The sequence below is a fragment of the Cladosporium halotolerans genome (genome assembly GCF_011745625.1).
Source record: "Cladosporium halotolerans strain TM138-S3 chromosome Unknown Sca14, whole genome shotgun sequence".
In the NCBI taxonomy this organism is placed as follows: Eukaryota; Fungi; Ascomycota; class Dothideomycetes; order Cladosporiales; family Cladosporiaceae; genus Cladosporium; species Cladosporium halotolerans.
Genome location: NW_027191465.1, coordinates 159,596 through 172,003, shown reverse-complemented (window position 1 = coordinate 172,003; position 12,408 = coordinate 159,596). Strand labels below are relative to the sequence as shown.

The following is a 12,408-nucleotide window of genomic DNA, read 5'->3' as shown; positions in this document are numbered from 1 at the left end:
GCTTGGTGTTCTCGACGGTATGTACTTTTGCGTTGCGTCCGGTTGGACTGCGGGCGTCCAATCCGACGGTAAGTAGTGATGCAACAGCAGTGTACAAAGAACGCGATAGCGACTGCTTTACGCTCTGACAAGTCCGCTCGAAAGACCGCCATTGGCGCTCGCACTCCCATTCAACCACTACAGACAACATCAACGCTGCTCCACCTCTCCTCGAACACTCCAGATATCAATCACCCCTCGCATCTCGAGAAAGCCCCTCACCACCTCCATCCCTCAACCTCCAATCCCACATCGTCCTTCTCCCACCGCTCAATCCCCATCGCACCCAGTCTTGATCCCAGCGCCCGCATCCCCATCCTCAACATACACCTCCTCGCATCCGCAGGCTTCATCAGAAGCCAAACTTGCGAAATCCCCAAACCGCGCACATGACCCGACCCGACCTGACCTACCGTCCGGAACCTCCCACCGGAGCCTCCTCCTGCGTACCAAACATCTACTCCCCAAGTACCATTCCCACCGTACCGCACCGTACCGTACCGTTCGCGTGAAGAAAAACCCAAACAACGAGAAAAAAAAAAAGAGGGCCAAGACCACATGGCCGTGCCTGCAGATCCGCGCCCGCCCTCTGCCCTAGCGATCGTCGCTGTCCGGTGCGTGTGTGGCTGTGTTGTACATGGACGTACAGAGGATGGCCTCGTGCGCAGAGATTTGCCGATGGCGCGTGTACCTTTGTAGATGTGGGACGGGAGGGGGGGATTGATGGGAAGTTACGGCGGGGAGATGTGTGCTGCCTGGAGAATACGTGTATGCGTTGCGATAAGGAGGGGTTGGGTTTGATATCGTTTGATGTCAAGATGCGCCGGGCAAAGGAGAGCGATACGGGGTGTGGGATTTGACATCATCGTCTTGGGGATGGATGGCGTGAGGGTTGGCTGAGCGGAGGGGAAATTTGTGCTGGTACGTAGCGGTACTGGGTGCGTAGATGAGGAACGTTGTTCCTCTGTGGTCGTTGATGGGATTTGAGCGCTGGTTAGAGAAGTGAGGTTGGTTGGGGAGTGTCTTAGGGTCTGATGTGCACTCGGTGGGCTTCGACACAGTGTTACGGCTAGGTCGATGACTAATTGCAGCCGTGAAGGCCGCAAGAATCTGGTGAGCCTGTATGATGGAGGAAGAACTGTGGCGCGTTGTGAAGACGCGCTGGGTCAGGGGCAAGGTTGGACAGTGAGAGCGCAATGGGATGGCTCGTTCGAGACAGCAGCGCATTCATTGATGAGCTAGAGTCAAGCGACTTTGTCGCGCACAAGCATCGCGGTCTCCCTCCCAATCAGTTCCAATCAAAAAGCAAGTCGATCATGTCCCATCGAGTATCACAAGCAAGCGAACCTCTCGCAACGCCCCAATCCATCAAACCATCAAATTCCCAAACTCCCTCTCAATCTCCTCAGCACGCTGCACGCCCGCAGCCGGCTCATGAGACCTCCCACCAATCGGCGCATTGCACGCCGGGCACCTCGCCTCCTCCATCGGCATCCCGCACTCGCCAACCGCAAACGGATGCCCGTTGGCACAAGTATACCAGTGCCCTGTCTCTCTCAGCTCGCCAGCCATAGCGGCAACGACCATGCGGATCTGGCTGTGGTAGCCCGCCTCGTGGAGGACGCGACGCGTTTCGGGGACTTCGTGCCACGCTGGCTGTCTGGCCAGGGTACTTCTTGCAGAGCTCGTCGGCCGTATCGAGGTGCGCGTCGGCGAGCAGTTTGGCTCCTTCGAGTTTGGCGTCGGCGGCGTACGAGACGCTTTCCATGACGCCGCGTTCGAGGGCCGCGAAGTGCGCCCAGGAGATGTGGCCTTCGGTTTCCTGGAGGATGCTCGTTGCGGTTTTGGCGGCGTGGATCAGCTCGTCGCAGCGATCGCGGTCTTGCTCGAAGTCGACTTGCAGTGAGCGGACGCCGGGCTTGGACTGCTCTTGGAAGACAGAGATGAAGTCGGCGACAGCGACCAGCTCGCATCTGATCGTCAGCGCGGCGGCGAGCAGGGAGCTGCGCGTTTGGATGATGGTTTGGTCGAAGTTGAAAGCCTCCATCTTCGGCTGGCATTCTTGCAGTCTGCGACGGCGCGCGGTCTCGACGATGTCGTGGACGCGTCTGTACGGCTGCTCTTCAGCCTCGGTCTTCTGCGCGAAGCTGGCCAGGCGCGTACGTAGAAAAGCCAATTCGCGATAACGCTTGTTGAGACCGTGCAACTTCTGAATATGACGGACGTGAGAGGTCGAGCGAAGCTCTACGGTGCCAGGTGGCAGAGTGAAGGTTCCCTTCGACTCGAGTAAGCGCTCCTGGATGCCCTTCATGTTCTCCGCATAGCCGCGGTATGCGGCGCTGGACCAGACGATGAATTTCTTCGTTGATTCATCCAGCAGAGCGCGACGAACGATGCGGCCGTAGCGAGAGACTAGACGAAGCGATGCGCGGCAATCAGGGCAGTTCTTCATCTCCTTAGAGGAGAAGGGCTCGGAGTTGCCTTTGATCTCAGAAGGCATACCGTTCTCGTCCAAGGTGTAGTGATCCCTCATGCGCATGGCACCATCGATACTCTCAAGAGTGAATATATGGCCACAGGGCAGAAAGACGCACGGAGACTCCTCGAGGTCGACCTCGCCGTATGTGCTCATCATCAAGAGGTCAGCGCGGATGCTCTTCACCTCATCTGAAGCACAGAGCTGACAGTAACTTTCTCCAGGGCAGTCGGCACCGCAGATGGACGGACATTGGTGGCCGCAGTACAGAGTCTTGGTGCAGCGCTTCGAGCAAGGCACCCAGTCGCAGGGAGCGGCACATGGCATGCTGCATGCTGTGTGAGGACAAGAAGAGGCGCAAACTTCCTCGGCGCAGGGAGTGCAAGGCTCCGAGCACATCTTCGTGCATCTGGTGTGGCTGCACTGAACGTCGCAGGGCTCTGTGCACGGAGAGCAGTCAGCCTGCTCAGGATGGCAGCGAGCAAGGCAAGCGTGCTTGCAATTGGTGAAAGCGCGCCCACATTCCTGTTTGCAGACGCCGTGGTCCTCGTTTACGATCTTATCTCCTTCGCGCTCGCAGCAGTCCTTGCATCTACGCTTACAAGAGTGTCCGCAAGCGCGCAAAGAGCCGCAATCGGCGGGACATTTGAAAAGGGGGCTTGCGATGTCGATGTGGCACGCAACAGCAACTTTGTGGCCACACCCAGGAACGGTCCGGTCGACGAGTACCTGGCATTGCACCTTTGTCGGATCTTGATACTGCCAGCACGGCAATCTGTCGGCATGGTGACCGCAAACCAGCTCGACGTCGATGTTGGAGATCTCGACGCCGTAGAGAGCATCACACTGACGACCGCATTCGTACGGACAGTTGTGCTCGCAACCGTCTTTGGCTCTATTACAAGGCTTCGTGCAGTACACAGCCTTGTGGAGGCCTTCCGAATGACATTTGTTGATACAGGCATGGCCACAAGGAAGGCGCTGTCCGCAGAGAAGATCGCATCCAGCCTCGGGCGAAACCGTTGCGAAGTCATCTGGGAGAGTGACTTTGAGCGGCGTGTCGGGATGACGAGGGCAGCATAGCTCAAATGATTTCCCGAGGTTCCCGTCTCTCTTCAGAATGTCCATGACATCGCCCCACATGGGTACATGCGCTGAGGTCTCCGTGTTGCCGATGATGTACATTCCATGTTGTGCGCGAGAAAGCAGAACGTTGATACGATTCGAAGTTTTGAGGAACCCGCACTTGTGTTCTTGGTTACACCGCACGAGCGAAATGATCACAACCTTGGCCTCTTCACCTTGGAAGTTGTCGACTGTGGCCAACCGAAGTGCCTGGAGCAGATTGCTCCTCGTCACTTCTAGACGTGGCGGGGCGCTCTTTTCCGCAGCTGCTCTCAATTCGCGTTCTTCTTCAGTCTCGTCTTCTCCTTCAAGAGCTAGCTGATCGATGTCTCTGTCGTTGATGATGACTTCAGCGAAGTCACCCAATGCCCTGCGTAGCTTCCGGAGCTGGCCTAGGTATGGTGTCAAGACCGCAATATCGGAAGCTCTGTATACACCTTGCCGAACCAAGTGCCTGACCAGTGAAAACACCATGTCGACTTCGAATTGATTCGTGTGGGAGGTCGATTCAGTTTGCTCCGCCTCACCATCCTCTGGGTTGTCATGATCAAGCCAGAAAAGCCTCTGCCGCATGCCGCTGACTTGTGGATAGTCGGAGACGCTCGGGTCATCTTTCAGGTTGGGATACAAGGTGGATCGGATCAATTCAGAAATAGAAGGATGCATGCGACGTTGGGTCTCCAGTGTGACGAACGGGAGAGGATGGGCGCCGTGTTCCTGTGGTGCCACGAGACGCTCGAAGAGCGAAACGTCCATCTTCGTCTGGGAGCGAGGATTCTCGCAGGACAGCTCGTAATTCTGCGCTTTCGGCCTGAGTTGCTGATGATCACCAATCAGTATGGCGTGCTCGATCGAGGGAAGCATAGCCGTAAGCAAGTGTGCTTCCAAGACCTCGCCGGCTTCCTCAACTAGCAGAACTTTCGAATTGAGCCGCCTTAGAAGGTTGATGTTGCGGGCTAGGCCAGAGGTGGTCACACCAATGACATTGGCGGCAGATAGGACGTGAAGATCAACTTCAGACCGGACTCGATCAAGTCCAGCTTTTGCCTCTTCAAACCCTCTGATGCTAGCGATTAGCTCCCTTTGGACTGGGTTGGCGATCTCCTCTTTCCAATCTGTATACAACCGCTGGCGGGCTGCATTACGCAACGAGAAAATGTCGGTCTCGTCATCTTCGTGCACCCGCACTGGCTGATGAGAATCGCCGCTGAGCCATGCCTTCAATCCCTTGCCTTTCTGTCTTGATTCGACGGTTTCGAAGCCGTCGTCGTCGATCTTGGGCCCGGAGAGTTGTCTAGCCACAGAAGGGTGCTTCTGTTCGAGGAAAGCGAAGATGGATTGATGGGAGAACGCGTGGCGCCATCTATCGAGGGTGCTCTTAATTGTCGAGGCGTTGGCAGCAATATTATCCTTGTGCGTGAAACGCTCACGTTGCTCTAGCTTGGTCATGTCATGCTTCTGAGCAACAAGTCGGAGGTTCAAAGGAGCTAGGACCTCACTCTTGGACCGGGAGCCGATGCGGATGATCTGACTTAGACCAGCGTCAAGGAGATGTTCCAGAATTTGGTCGAGGGCATGGTTTGTGAAAGTGACACAGAGGACCGGGCCCAACTTGGCTTTCGCATTGTTGGCGAGGAGAACTTCCATCAAAGCGACACCTGTGTAACTCTTTCCTGTGCCGGGTGGACCCTGGATAAGCGACATTGATCGAGAAAGTGTGGAGATCACGGCTTCGGCCTGCGCGACATCCAGACGAGTCTTAGCGCTGATCGTAGCTGCATCGTCTGGAGCGTTGACATCCAGCTCAAACGCTTGATTATCGGTGGAGAGTGCGGACATATTGAAACGGAAGTCATTTTTTTTGGTGTACGCAGGCTTGTCGATCCCCGCGCTGTCCGAAATGCCATCGGTCGGTGCGAGCACTTCAGAGAACGGCAGGTCCAACGACTCGGACATCTGCTGCAATGCTGTGAGAGTGTGTTGAAACGTAGGTAGTAAGACTCCTGGGAATTCCAGCAACGAGAAAGAACGCTTGACACCGGACTGTCCGATACCAAGGCCCAAGCGGAAGAGCAAATTGTCAATATCCTCTTCGGTATGGCTGACAAGCTGTACAACGACATGGGCGACATGAGGGTTTGCGAAGCGCGAATAGCGATCCTCGATAGGTCGTTCAATCTTCGATTTTCCTTTTCCTCCCTGCATGGGTTGAAGTGTCTCGTTTGCAACAGTCATGAAGACAGCGAACCCTTCAGGACCGAGCAGTGTGATGAGGGCTTCTGCGCCCAGTCTTTTTGAGTCCTCCCACCAGTGCCTGCGATCTTTGACGTTGCTTATATGGTGGAGCTGTCGCGGTTGATCGAATTCGAGCACACACAAAAGACCGCGACGGTCTTCAAAAACGGCATCGACAAGGCGAACATTGTGGTATACATGAGTACGCGCGGCTGACGGCTTCGTCGCAACAGGTCTCAAGCCTGAGGACTGCATACGACTGAGCTCGAACTTTGCCGCGTCCCGTAGCTGCCCTACGGTGTCTTCGCGCACAAGTCGGAACTGTCTATCGAGAAGGCCAGCGACACCTTGTAGATGCCAGCTCGAGGGCTCACTTCGCGGAAGATACTCAGCACGGTCTCCCATGATCTCGTCGATGGTAGGCAAGATCTGAATATCGGCAATGTTTTCAAAATCATTGTCGTGTCTTGGTCCACGAATAGACAGACTGCCAGGTTGATCGACGGGAACTTCAAAATGAGAAGTCGGCTTGAGCTTTTGCCTGTCCTTGGGTTTGTCCTCAGCAAACTCAATTTGAACGCCTAGACCGAGGCGCAATTGCATCTTCTTGAGGTACCTCAGGGGATTTCCTGTAAGCGCCCGCTGGCCGTTGAGCGCGATCAAGGTTTCTGCAGCTGAGCGCAGATCATCATTGACATGAGCAGAGCCATTCACCTCGACAACAACAGACATGGCGATCAAGCAAGGTTCAATGTCAGCCGAGATTTCGTCTACGAGGGTCAAGCTCCTCGTGGCCGCACGGAAAAGATTGACCGAACGCTTCCCATTGACGCCATAAAGGTAGTTGCAAAGCGTCGCATGGCGTCCCTCGAGAACCTGAGAGGACAGAACGTCGTCATGCGAGATAATTCGCAGGAAAGGTAGAAGCTGATCCTTAAAAACCGTGCCAAGAGCGTCGTCGGTCAGCAAAGTGAAATCCGCGTTGAGGAGTTCTCCGAGTCGCGCAAGGCCGCCATCACTGGAAAGCGAAGTGATGACCTCCTGCATGGTCCCCTGATCAGTGTTCACCAGACGGAGCGCTTCTTGAATGAATTCTCCAAATCTTCTGCCGAGAGGTTGGGCCCGTTGGATCTCGCGCTGATCTTTTTTGATGTCGAAGCGCCATTGGACAAACTTGGTGTGCGCAGTGGAGTCGAAGGGTCCATTCTTCTTGTGCGTCTCGATCACAGAAGCCTCGTGCGAGTACTTGCATTCATCTCCTTGCTTGCACTTGCCTCTCGCGTAAGCGAAACATGGCTTCTTCCTCTCAGGTGGGTTTGCGGCGCCGTTACTGTCATCGCGAGAATCCCCTGAGCGACCGCCGCGGTGCTGCGGTTTGCGCCTGGTCATTGTGCAAGGCGGCCGCCGCTGATATTGCGCACTCTCTTGTGCAAGGCGTGGAACAAAGCGGTGGTTGGCTGCGATGGTTCGGGTACAGAGATGCCCACCCTTAACGGTAACCGAGTAGCAGTGTATCCGGGTTGAAGCGCGTCTTGCGTTGAGAGGCCAGTCTCGGTCGCGAAGGGATGCGGTTTGGGAAAAGCGAGCAGGCAACCGGTGAGGTAACCGCGACGCCAAGACCAAACGGAGTAGCAGGCAAACGGGGAGCGGGCGCGCACTCCCGCGTGCTGTATGCGGCCGTCTGCAGGTTCAAAGGGAGGGAGCCCAAGCTCAGTGAAGGTAGGTATGGAGCGCTTCAAGTCGTTCACATAAAGGTCAAGATACTGTCAAGTTCCACCTTCACAACCCACTGGGCGCGGCAGGAACATTGTCTGCAAGTTGGTGAATCAGGGAAAGGGGAAGGGGAAGATCGTGGACTCGTTTTGAATACTTTGCTTGTGGTGGTCACGAGATGCATGTGATATCTCGATCCCTCGCCATCCATGCTAAAATGCCTCCTCTGTCTTGAATCAACTGCCTCACTGTCCACATATATGACCGTCCTACTTCGACCGGCCACCACCAATGTCTTGTCCAAGCTGAAGATCATGTCAGCACTCTCGGTGTACGCATGTTGGGAGGTGTCAAGGCTTACTCTGTATCCGCCGATCTTCTCCCACTCAACCCTCTGTCTCGTGACAGGGAGCTGTCTCCTCAGCCCCTTAAAGCTTCCCTCAGACAGCTGCACGAAAGCCCTGTTCAGCTCTTCCTGGAACTTATTCTCTGCCTTTGCAATCTCCCTGACGACAGCATCCGCGCCACTAGCGTTCGAGACGTCAACGTCCTTGCTCGTGCTCATCCTGACGTTGCCATCCTCGTAGTAGTGCACATCAACCTTGATCGCACCTTTCAATCCACCAGACGAAGGCGAGAGGGTGTAGGTGGAACGCCAGCGGCCATTCCAAAAGTTCTGAGGAGAGTATTTATTTGCGACGAGCAGGATGGCGATGTCACTGTCTGAGGATGTGGGGTAGATGCCAACGACGGAGGACGGGAAGTGCTCGGCGGCGGCTTTTGAAAATGACTTTTGAAGAGAGCGAATGAGATCGGCGTTGGAGGATTCGAGTGGATGCTGCTGGACTGCAGAGGCGGTCTGATCATGGTTAGTCGGAGCATTGAAGAGTGTAGGAGTCGGCGGTAGAAGTTACCTGGGAGGAGTGTTCCACCTGGAAAGAGGTCTGGCTGGCAGTGTCGAAGTATCGGTTGTCTCCCATGGAGTTGTGCTCACTGACGATCACCTGGCAGCCTTTAGCACAGCAACTGGATACACGTTTGTGCCAGACGTACCGCCTCGCTGCTGCCAGGCAGCTTCACAGTAGCGTACTGCTCTTCATTGTACTTTCTGAATGCCGGCTCGAGGGACTGCAGCAGGCTTGCATCGTTGCCAGCCAGAGCTTTGATATCTGGATAATCGTTCAACGACCAATCTTTGAGACGACCGGTCTAGTCGTTACCCACCAGCCACAACATTCGAGAGCTGCATACGTCAGCTCGAGTCTTGGTTGTGTGGAAAGGTCCATCCTACCAACCTCTCCAGGCGGCGCCGATTCGACAAACGAAGCGACTGATGCTTGCTTTGAAGCCATTGCTAATGCGATTGGTTTGGTATTTGAAATTCTAGGAAAAGAGAAGCATTCCCCCCAATGGTATGGTGGGATGTTGGAGGTGATGTTGCTCGTGTGGGGATGCGGAAGGTCGGGCGGGTTGTGTGCCTGAGGCAGCATCGTGAACAAGTATCTTCGAAGATTGACAATGTGAAGCACTCGAAAGAAGTAAGGGCTGAGATTTTGTAGACGAGAATGAAATATGGTCAGTGGCACTCCATTCATAAATGTTCACGCTATTTCAAAATTGGGAATAAAACACCCGAGCGTGTAAAGGCTCCATTATACAACGCCCTGAGCTCCTCGCTGAACCAGCAAATCAAAACAAGAAAGTCTCTTGTCCTCGGCCACATTACCCAATGCTCATTTTCATCAGTCCATCATTGGTGTCTACCATGCCCTGCAGCCCTAGCTTCTTTCCAGGTGCGGCGGACCCGCTTCCTGTACGTGATGAGCCTGCTTGCTGTGAGCTCTGGGACGTGTCGCTGTTACCACCCTGTGTGAGTGATTCTTTCTTCTTGTCTGGCGGCTGGCCCCAAACACTATTCGAATCGCGATGCGAAGGCGACTGTGTCAGCACAGGACTGTTCTGTGTGCTCATTCCTGGAGAAACCGCTCTGCGTTTCACTGTGGCGATGTCAAAATCATCGTCACGACGACGCTTAAACTTGTTAAGGTGCATATCGTCGGTCATGGCAGAGGTAGCCGTGTTGCTGTTGTTACTAATCGTCGGACCAAAGGCTTCTGAAGCGTCGGAGGCCGATGATTGCGCTCGGCCGCGCATTCTCATGGAATAGCCGTTCTCTGAGGGCAGGGGCGAATCCATATTGATGTCAGACATGAGACTACTCCCTTGTCTATTGAAGTTGGGCGGGGGTGGGGTTCGCATTGAGCTGTCATGGCCGGTTAGCTTCATGCTCACATACAAGAGGATGTGTCACTAGAACTTACGGGTCAAAGCGATTCCAGTAATCTGTACCACCGCTGTTGCGGTGCGCGTGTAAGGCAAAGTTCATGCCTAATCCCCTGTCGTTGTGACTGATGTCGCCTTCCAAATCGCGGCCGAAATCCTCCTGTGCGGCCTCGGGTACTGCTGGTAACAGATTAGGCGAAGAGGCTGCGGTCCCGGTCTGAGGACGATGCTTGTGCAAGTCGAGGTCAGCCGAGACACTTGGTTCTCTCTCCCGCACTTGTCTGATAGTCTCTGACTCCCGCCTCATTTCAGTGTCCACTGGCTGAGACTCTTCTGTCAAGGCAGCTCTCACACGTGCGAAGCCTTTGGTTTTCGGTAACAGGTTGCCACGGCGAGTTACGGCGCGACGGATCACGCCAGGGGTGCCCGGGGCTGCAGCGGAACCCTCGTCTCCGCTATCGTTTCCGCTCGACAAGTTCAGACCATCGGTCCCGAGGGCAAGGCTCTCACGTCGGCTTCGCGTGGCTTTGTTCCAACCGAAATATCCACCCCCTGCTGACTCGATGCTTCTCATGGGTGGCGGGGAATTGGCTCTAGGCGATGCCATTGAGCTGTAGCCACTATTGCTCGCACTACTCGAATGCTTTCGAGACCGGTTCGGATTTTTGCTGTGGAGGCGTGACCTGCGTATCGTTTTCATGAGGCTTTGAGCCGCCGGCGAAAATGCAGGTCCGCTTGTCCAGGTCGAGCCGCCTGGTGTGAGCGGACCGCTGAAAGGTGTTGATGCGGTCGGATTCTGGAGCTTGTGAACCTGTGGTGTCGCATAAATTGGGTCGTCGTCATCACCAGCCATGCTAGCGTCCTCGTCACTGTCACTGCTTTCACTGTCACTTCCAAGCATGTTCACGCTCCCCACCGAGCTACTGACGGTGCTGCGCTCGGGTGCTAGCGAGCCCCAATTGCTTCCAGGGAATATTGCTGGCGACTCAAGAGCCATCGAACCGATCGACATCTTGCGAGAGGGTATGTTCATGGCCTTTTGTGTTGTGACTGGAGAAGAATCCGGCTCGCGCTGCTCTGCAAGTGTCGAGTGATGCAGATTGGTGGAAGCACGGGAAAAGTCAAGCCCTCGCGAGTGCCTTGGGAGCGACGTCGCCGGGCTCCCGGTTTGGCTTTGCAATTGCATGTATGAATGGATATTCGTTTGTTCCAGCCGCGGACTCAGCGGCGCGGCGCTTGAGAGCTGCGCGGGGCTGGGCATCTGCAGGCTTAAGCCGCGGGAGAGAAAGTCGGGCCGCCGAGTGGCTTTCGGTGTGGTAGGTACGGCATTGTCGTCTTTGCTTTCTCGCCGAAGCTTTTCGTGGAAGGAGGGAGAAGGTGCAAGGGCGGTAGGAGGATCGGAGAGGCTTCGGTTCTTCGCGGGAGATACGGAGGGAGTCTTTGCTTCGGAGGGAGGCTTTAAAAGATCGCCAGCATGGTCCATCGTACAAACAATGTCTTCGTGGCAGGTGCTGACTTCGGCCAAAGCGCGCGTCTTCTCAGAGAGCCTTGAAAGCGTCGAGGTGCGGGAATCGGCAGGAGGAGCTTCGGTGGTTCGAGATTGGGTCGTGGGAAGTGCATGCCTGCATGCTTCGAGTTGCTGTACAGTAGATAGCGCTTGCGCTGTTCAGGTCATGACAGTAGAGGTGTGATTGAAATGTGCAATCATTGTGCCTTATTATTAGTAAGGTGCTCGCCTACCGCCGTATGTGGTCGATTGCTGTGACGTGCGGAACTACCCCACACGCTAGATCCCGGCAGGAGGGTTAGGGTTGGTGTAAGCAAGTGCCGTGGTGCCGAGGCTTCCGTATTGTTAGATGCCTCGATAAAGCAAGCATCTAAATTTACTACCTAAAACACGTCCCTCGATATGGAATGAGAGAACCCTATCGATTTGTACAGGCGGCCAGTATTTACCTATCATTGTCTTCAAGCCTTTGAGTTGGGCGGCCGCCTGCCGTTCGCAGTCTCGTCCGCCGTAGTAATTGCACGCAGTTGTCAACATCAAACTTTGTTCGATTATTGCTTCATTAGTGTGAACACCGACTCAAAGTGAGGTAGATCCATGCAAGCGCTTGACGTGCTCATCAAGTACTACTACAAGATGATGATTCCCTTCTACCGAAGTACCCTGCGATTTCACTTTTCTGCCCTATCCATTGAGAATCATGATGGGGCGTCTCCTGCGACAAGTACGGCCACAAAGTCATTACCTCAACCTACCACTTGCAAACCAAGGTCTTTATTAGATTATGAATCACGGCCTTGTGCGAACGTGAGAATATCATGTCATAGTAGTATAGCAAGGGGCAAAAGCGACCAGCCCAGCTGCACACGCCAGAAGGCCGAACTTCGGCGGAGGGACGGCTGAGAAGACCACGAGGTCGGCACAGGATGCTTTTAAACAACCTTCCATTGGCTGTTGCGGTATCCTAATAAGATGTGTGGGGGCTGATTCCCAGCGAGCGCGACCGCCTCATTCGCGCGGTGTAGGGAGT

The 12,408-nt window shown here is 54.9% G+C and overlaps 3 protein-coding genes across 3 annotated transcripts; all 3 read right to left on the bottom strand.

The window, feature by feature from the left end:
* Window positions 1–1,407: 1,407 nt before the first annotated feature.
* On the bottom strand, window positions 1,408–7,264 carry WHR41_05215 (uncharacterized protein; the record flags this gene model as incomplete). Its single annotated transcript, XM_069373820.1, has 3 exons — window positions 1,408–1,632; window positions 1,691–2,706; window positions 3,118–7,264. 3 exons carry the CDS (start codon window positions 7,262–7,264, stop codon window positions 1,408–1,410), a joined length of 5,388 nt encoding a protein of 1,795 aa, XP_069229534.1.
* A 458-nt stretch (window positions 7,265–7,722) lies between these two features.
* WHR41_05214 (uncharacterized protein) lies at window positions 7,723–8,996 on the bottom strand. Its single transcript, XM_069373819.1, has 6 exons — window positions 8,884–8,996; window positions 8,813–8,831; window positions 8,642–8,757; window positions 8,503–8,592; window positions 7,950–8,447; window positions 7,723–7,893 (listed from the first exon to the last, which is right to left on the bottom strand). The coding sequence occupies exons 1-6, from the start codon at window positions 8,938–8,940 to the stop codon at window positions 7,858–7,860; spliced, it is 816 nt and encodes a 271-aa protein (XP_069229533.1). The 5' UTR covers window positions 8,941–8,996; the 3' UTR covers window positions 7,723–7,857.
* A 163-nt stretch (window positions 8,997–9,159) lies between these two features.
* WHR41_05213 (uncharacterized protein) lies at window positions 9,160–11,583 on the bottom strand. The gene is made up of 2 exons (XM_069373818.1): window positions 9,910–11,583; window positions 9,160–9,851 (listed from the first exon to the last, which is right to left on the bottom strand). The coding sequence occupies exons 1-2, from the start codon at window positions 11,352–11,354 to the stop codon at window positions 9,311–9,313; spliced, it is 1,986 nt and encodes a 661-aa protein (XP_069229540.1). The 5' UTR covers window positions 11,355–11,583; the 3' UTR covers window positions 9,160–9,310.
* Between the last annotated feature and the right edge of the window lie 825 nt (window positions 11,584–12,408).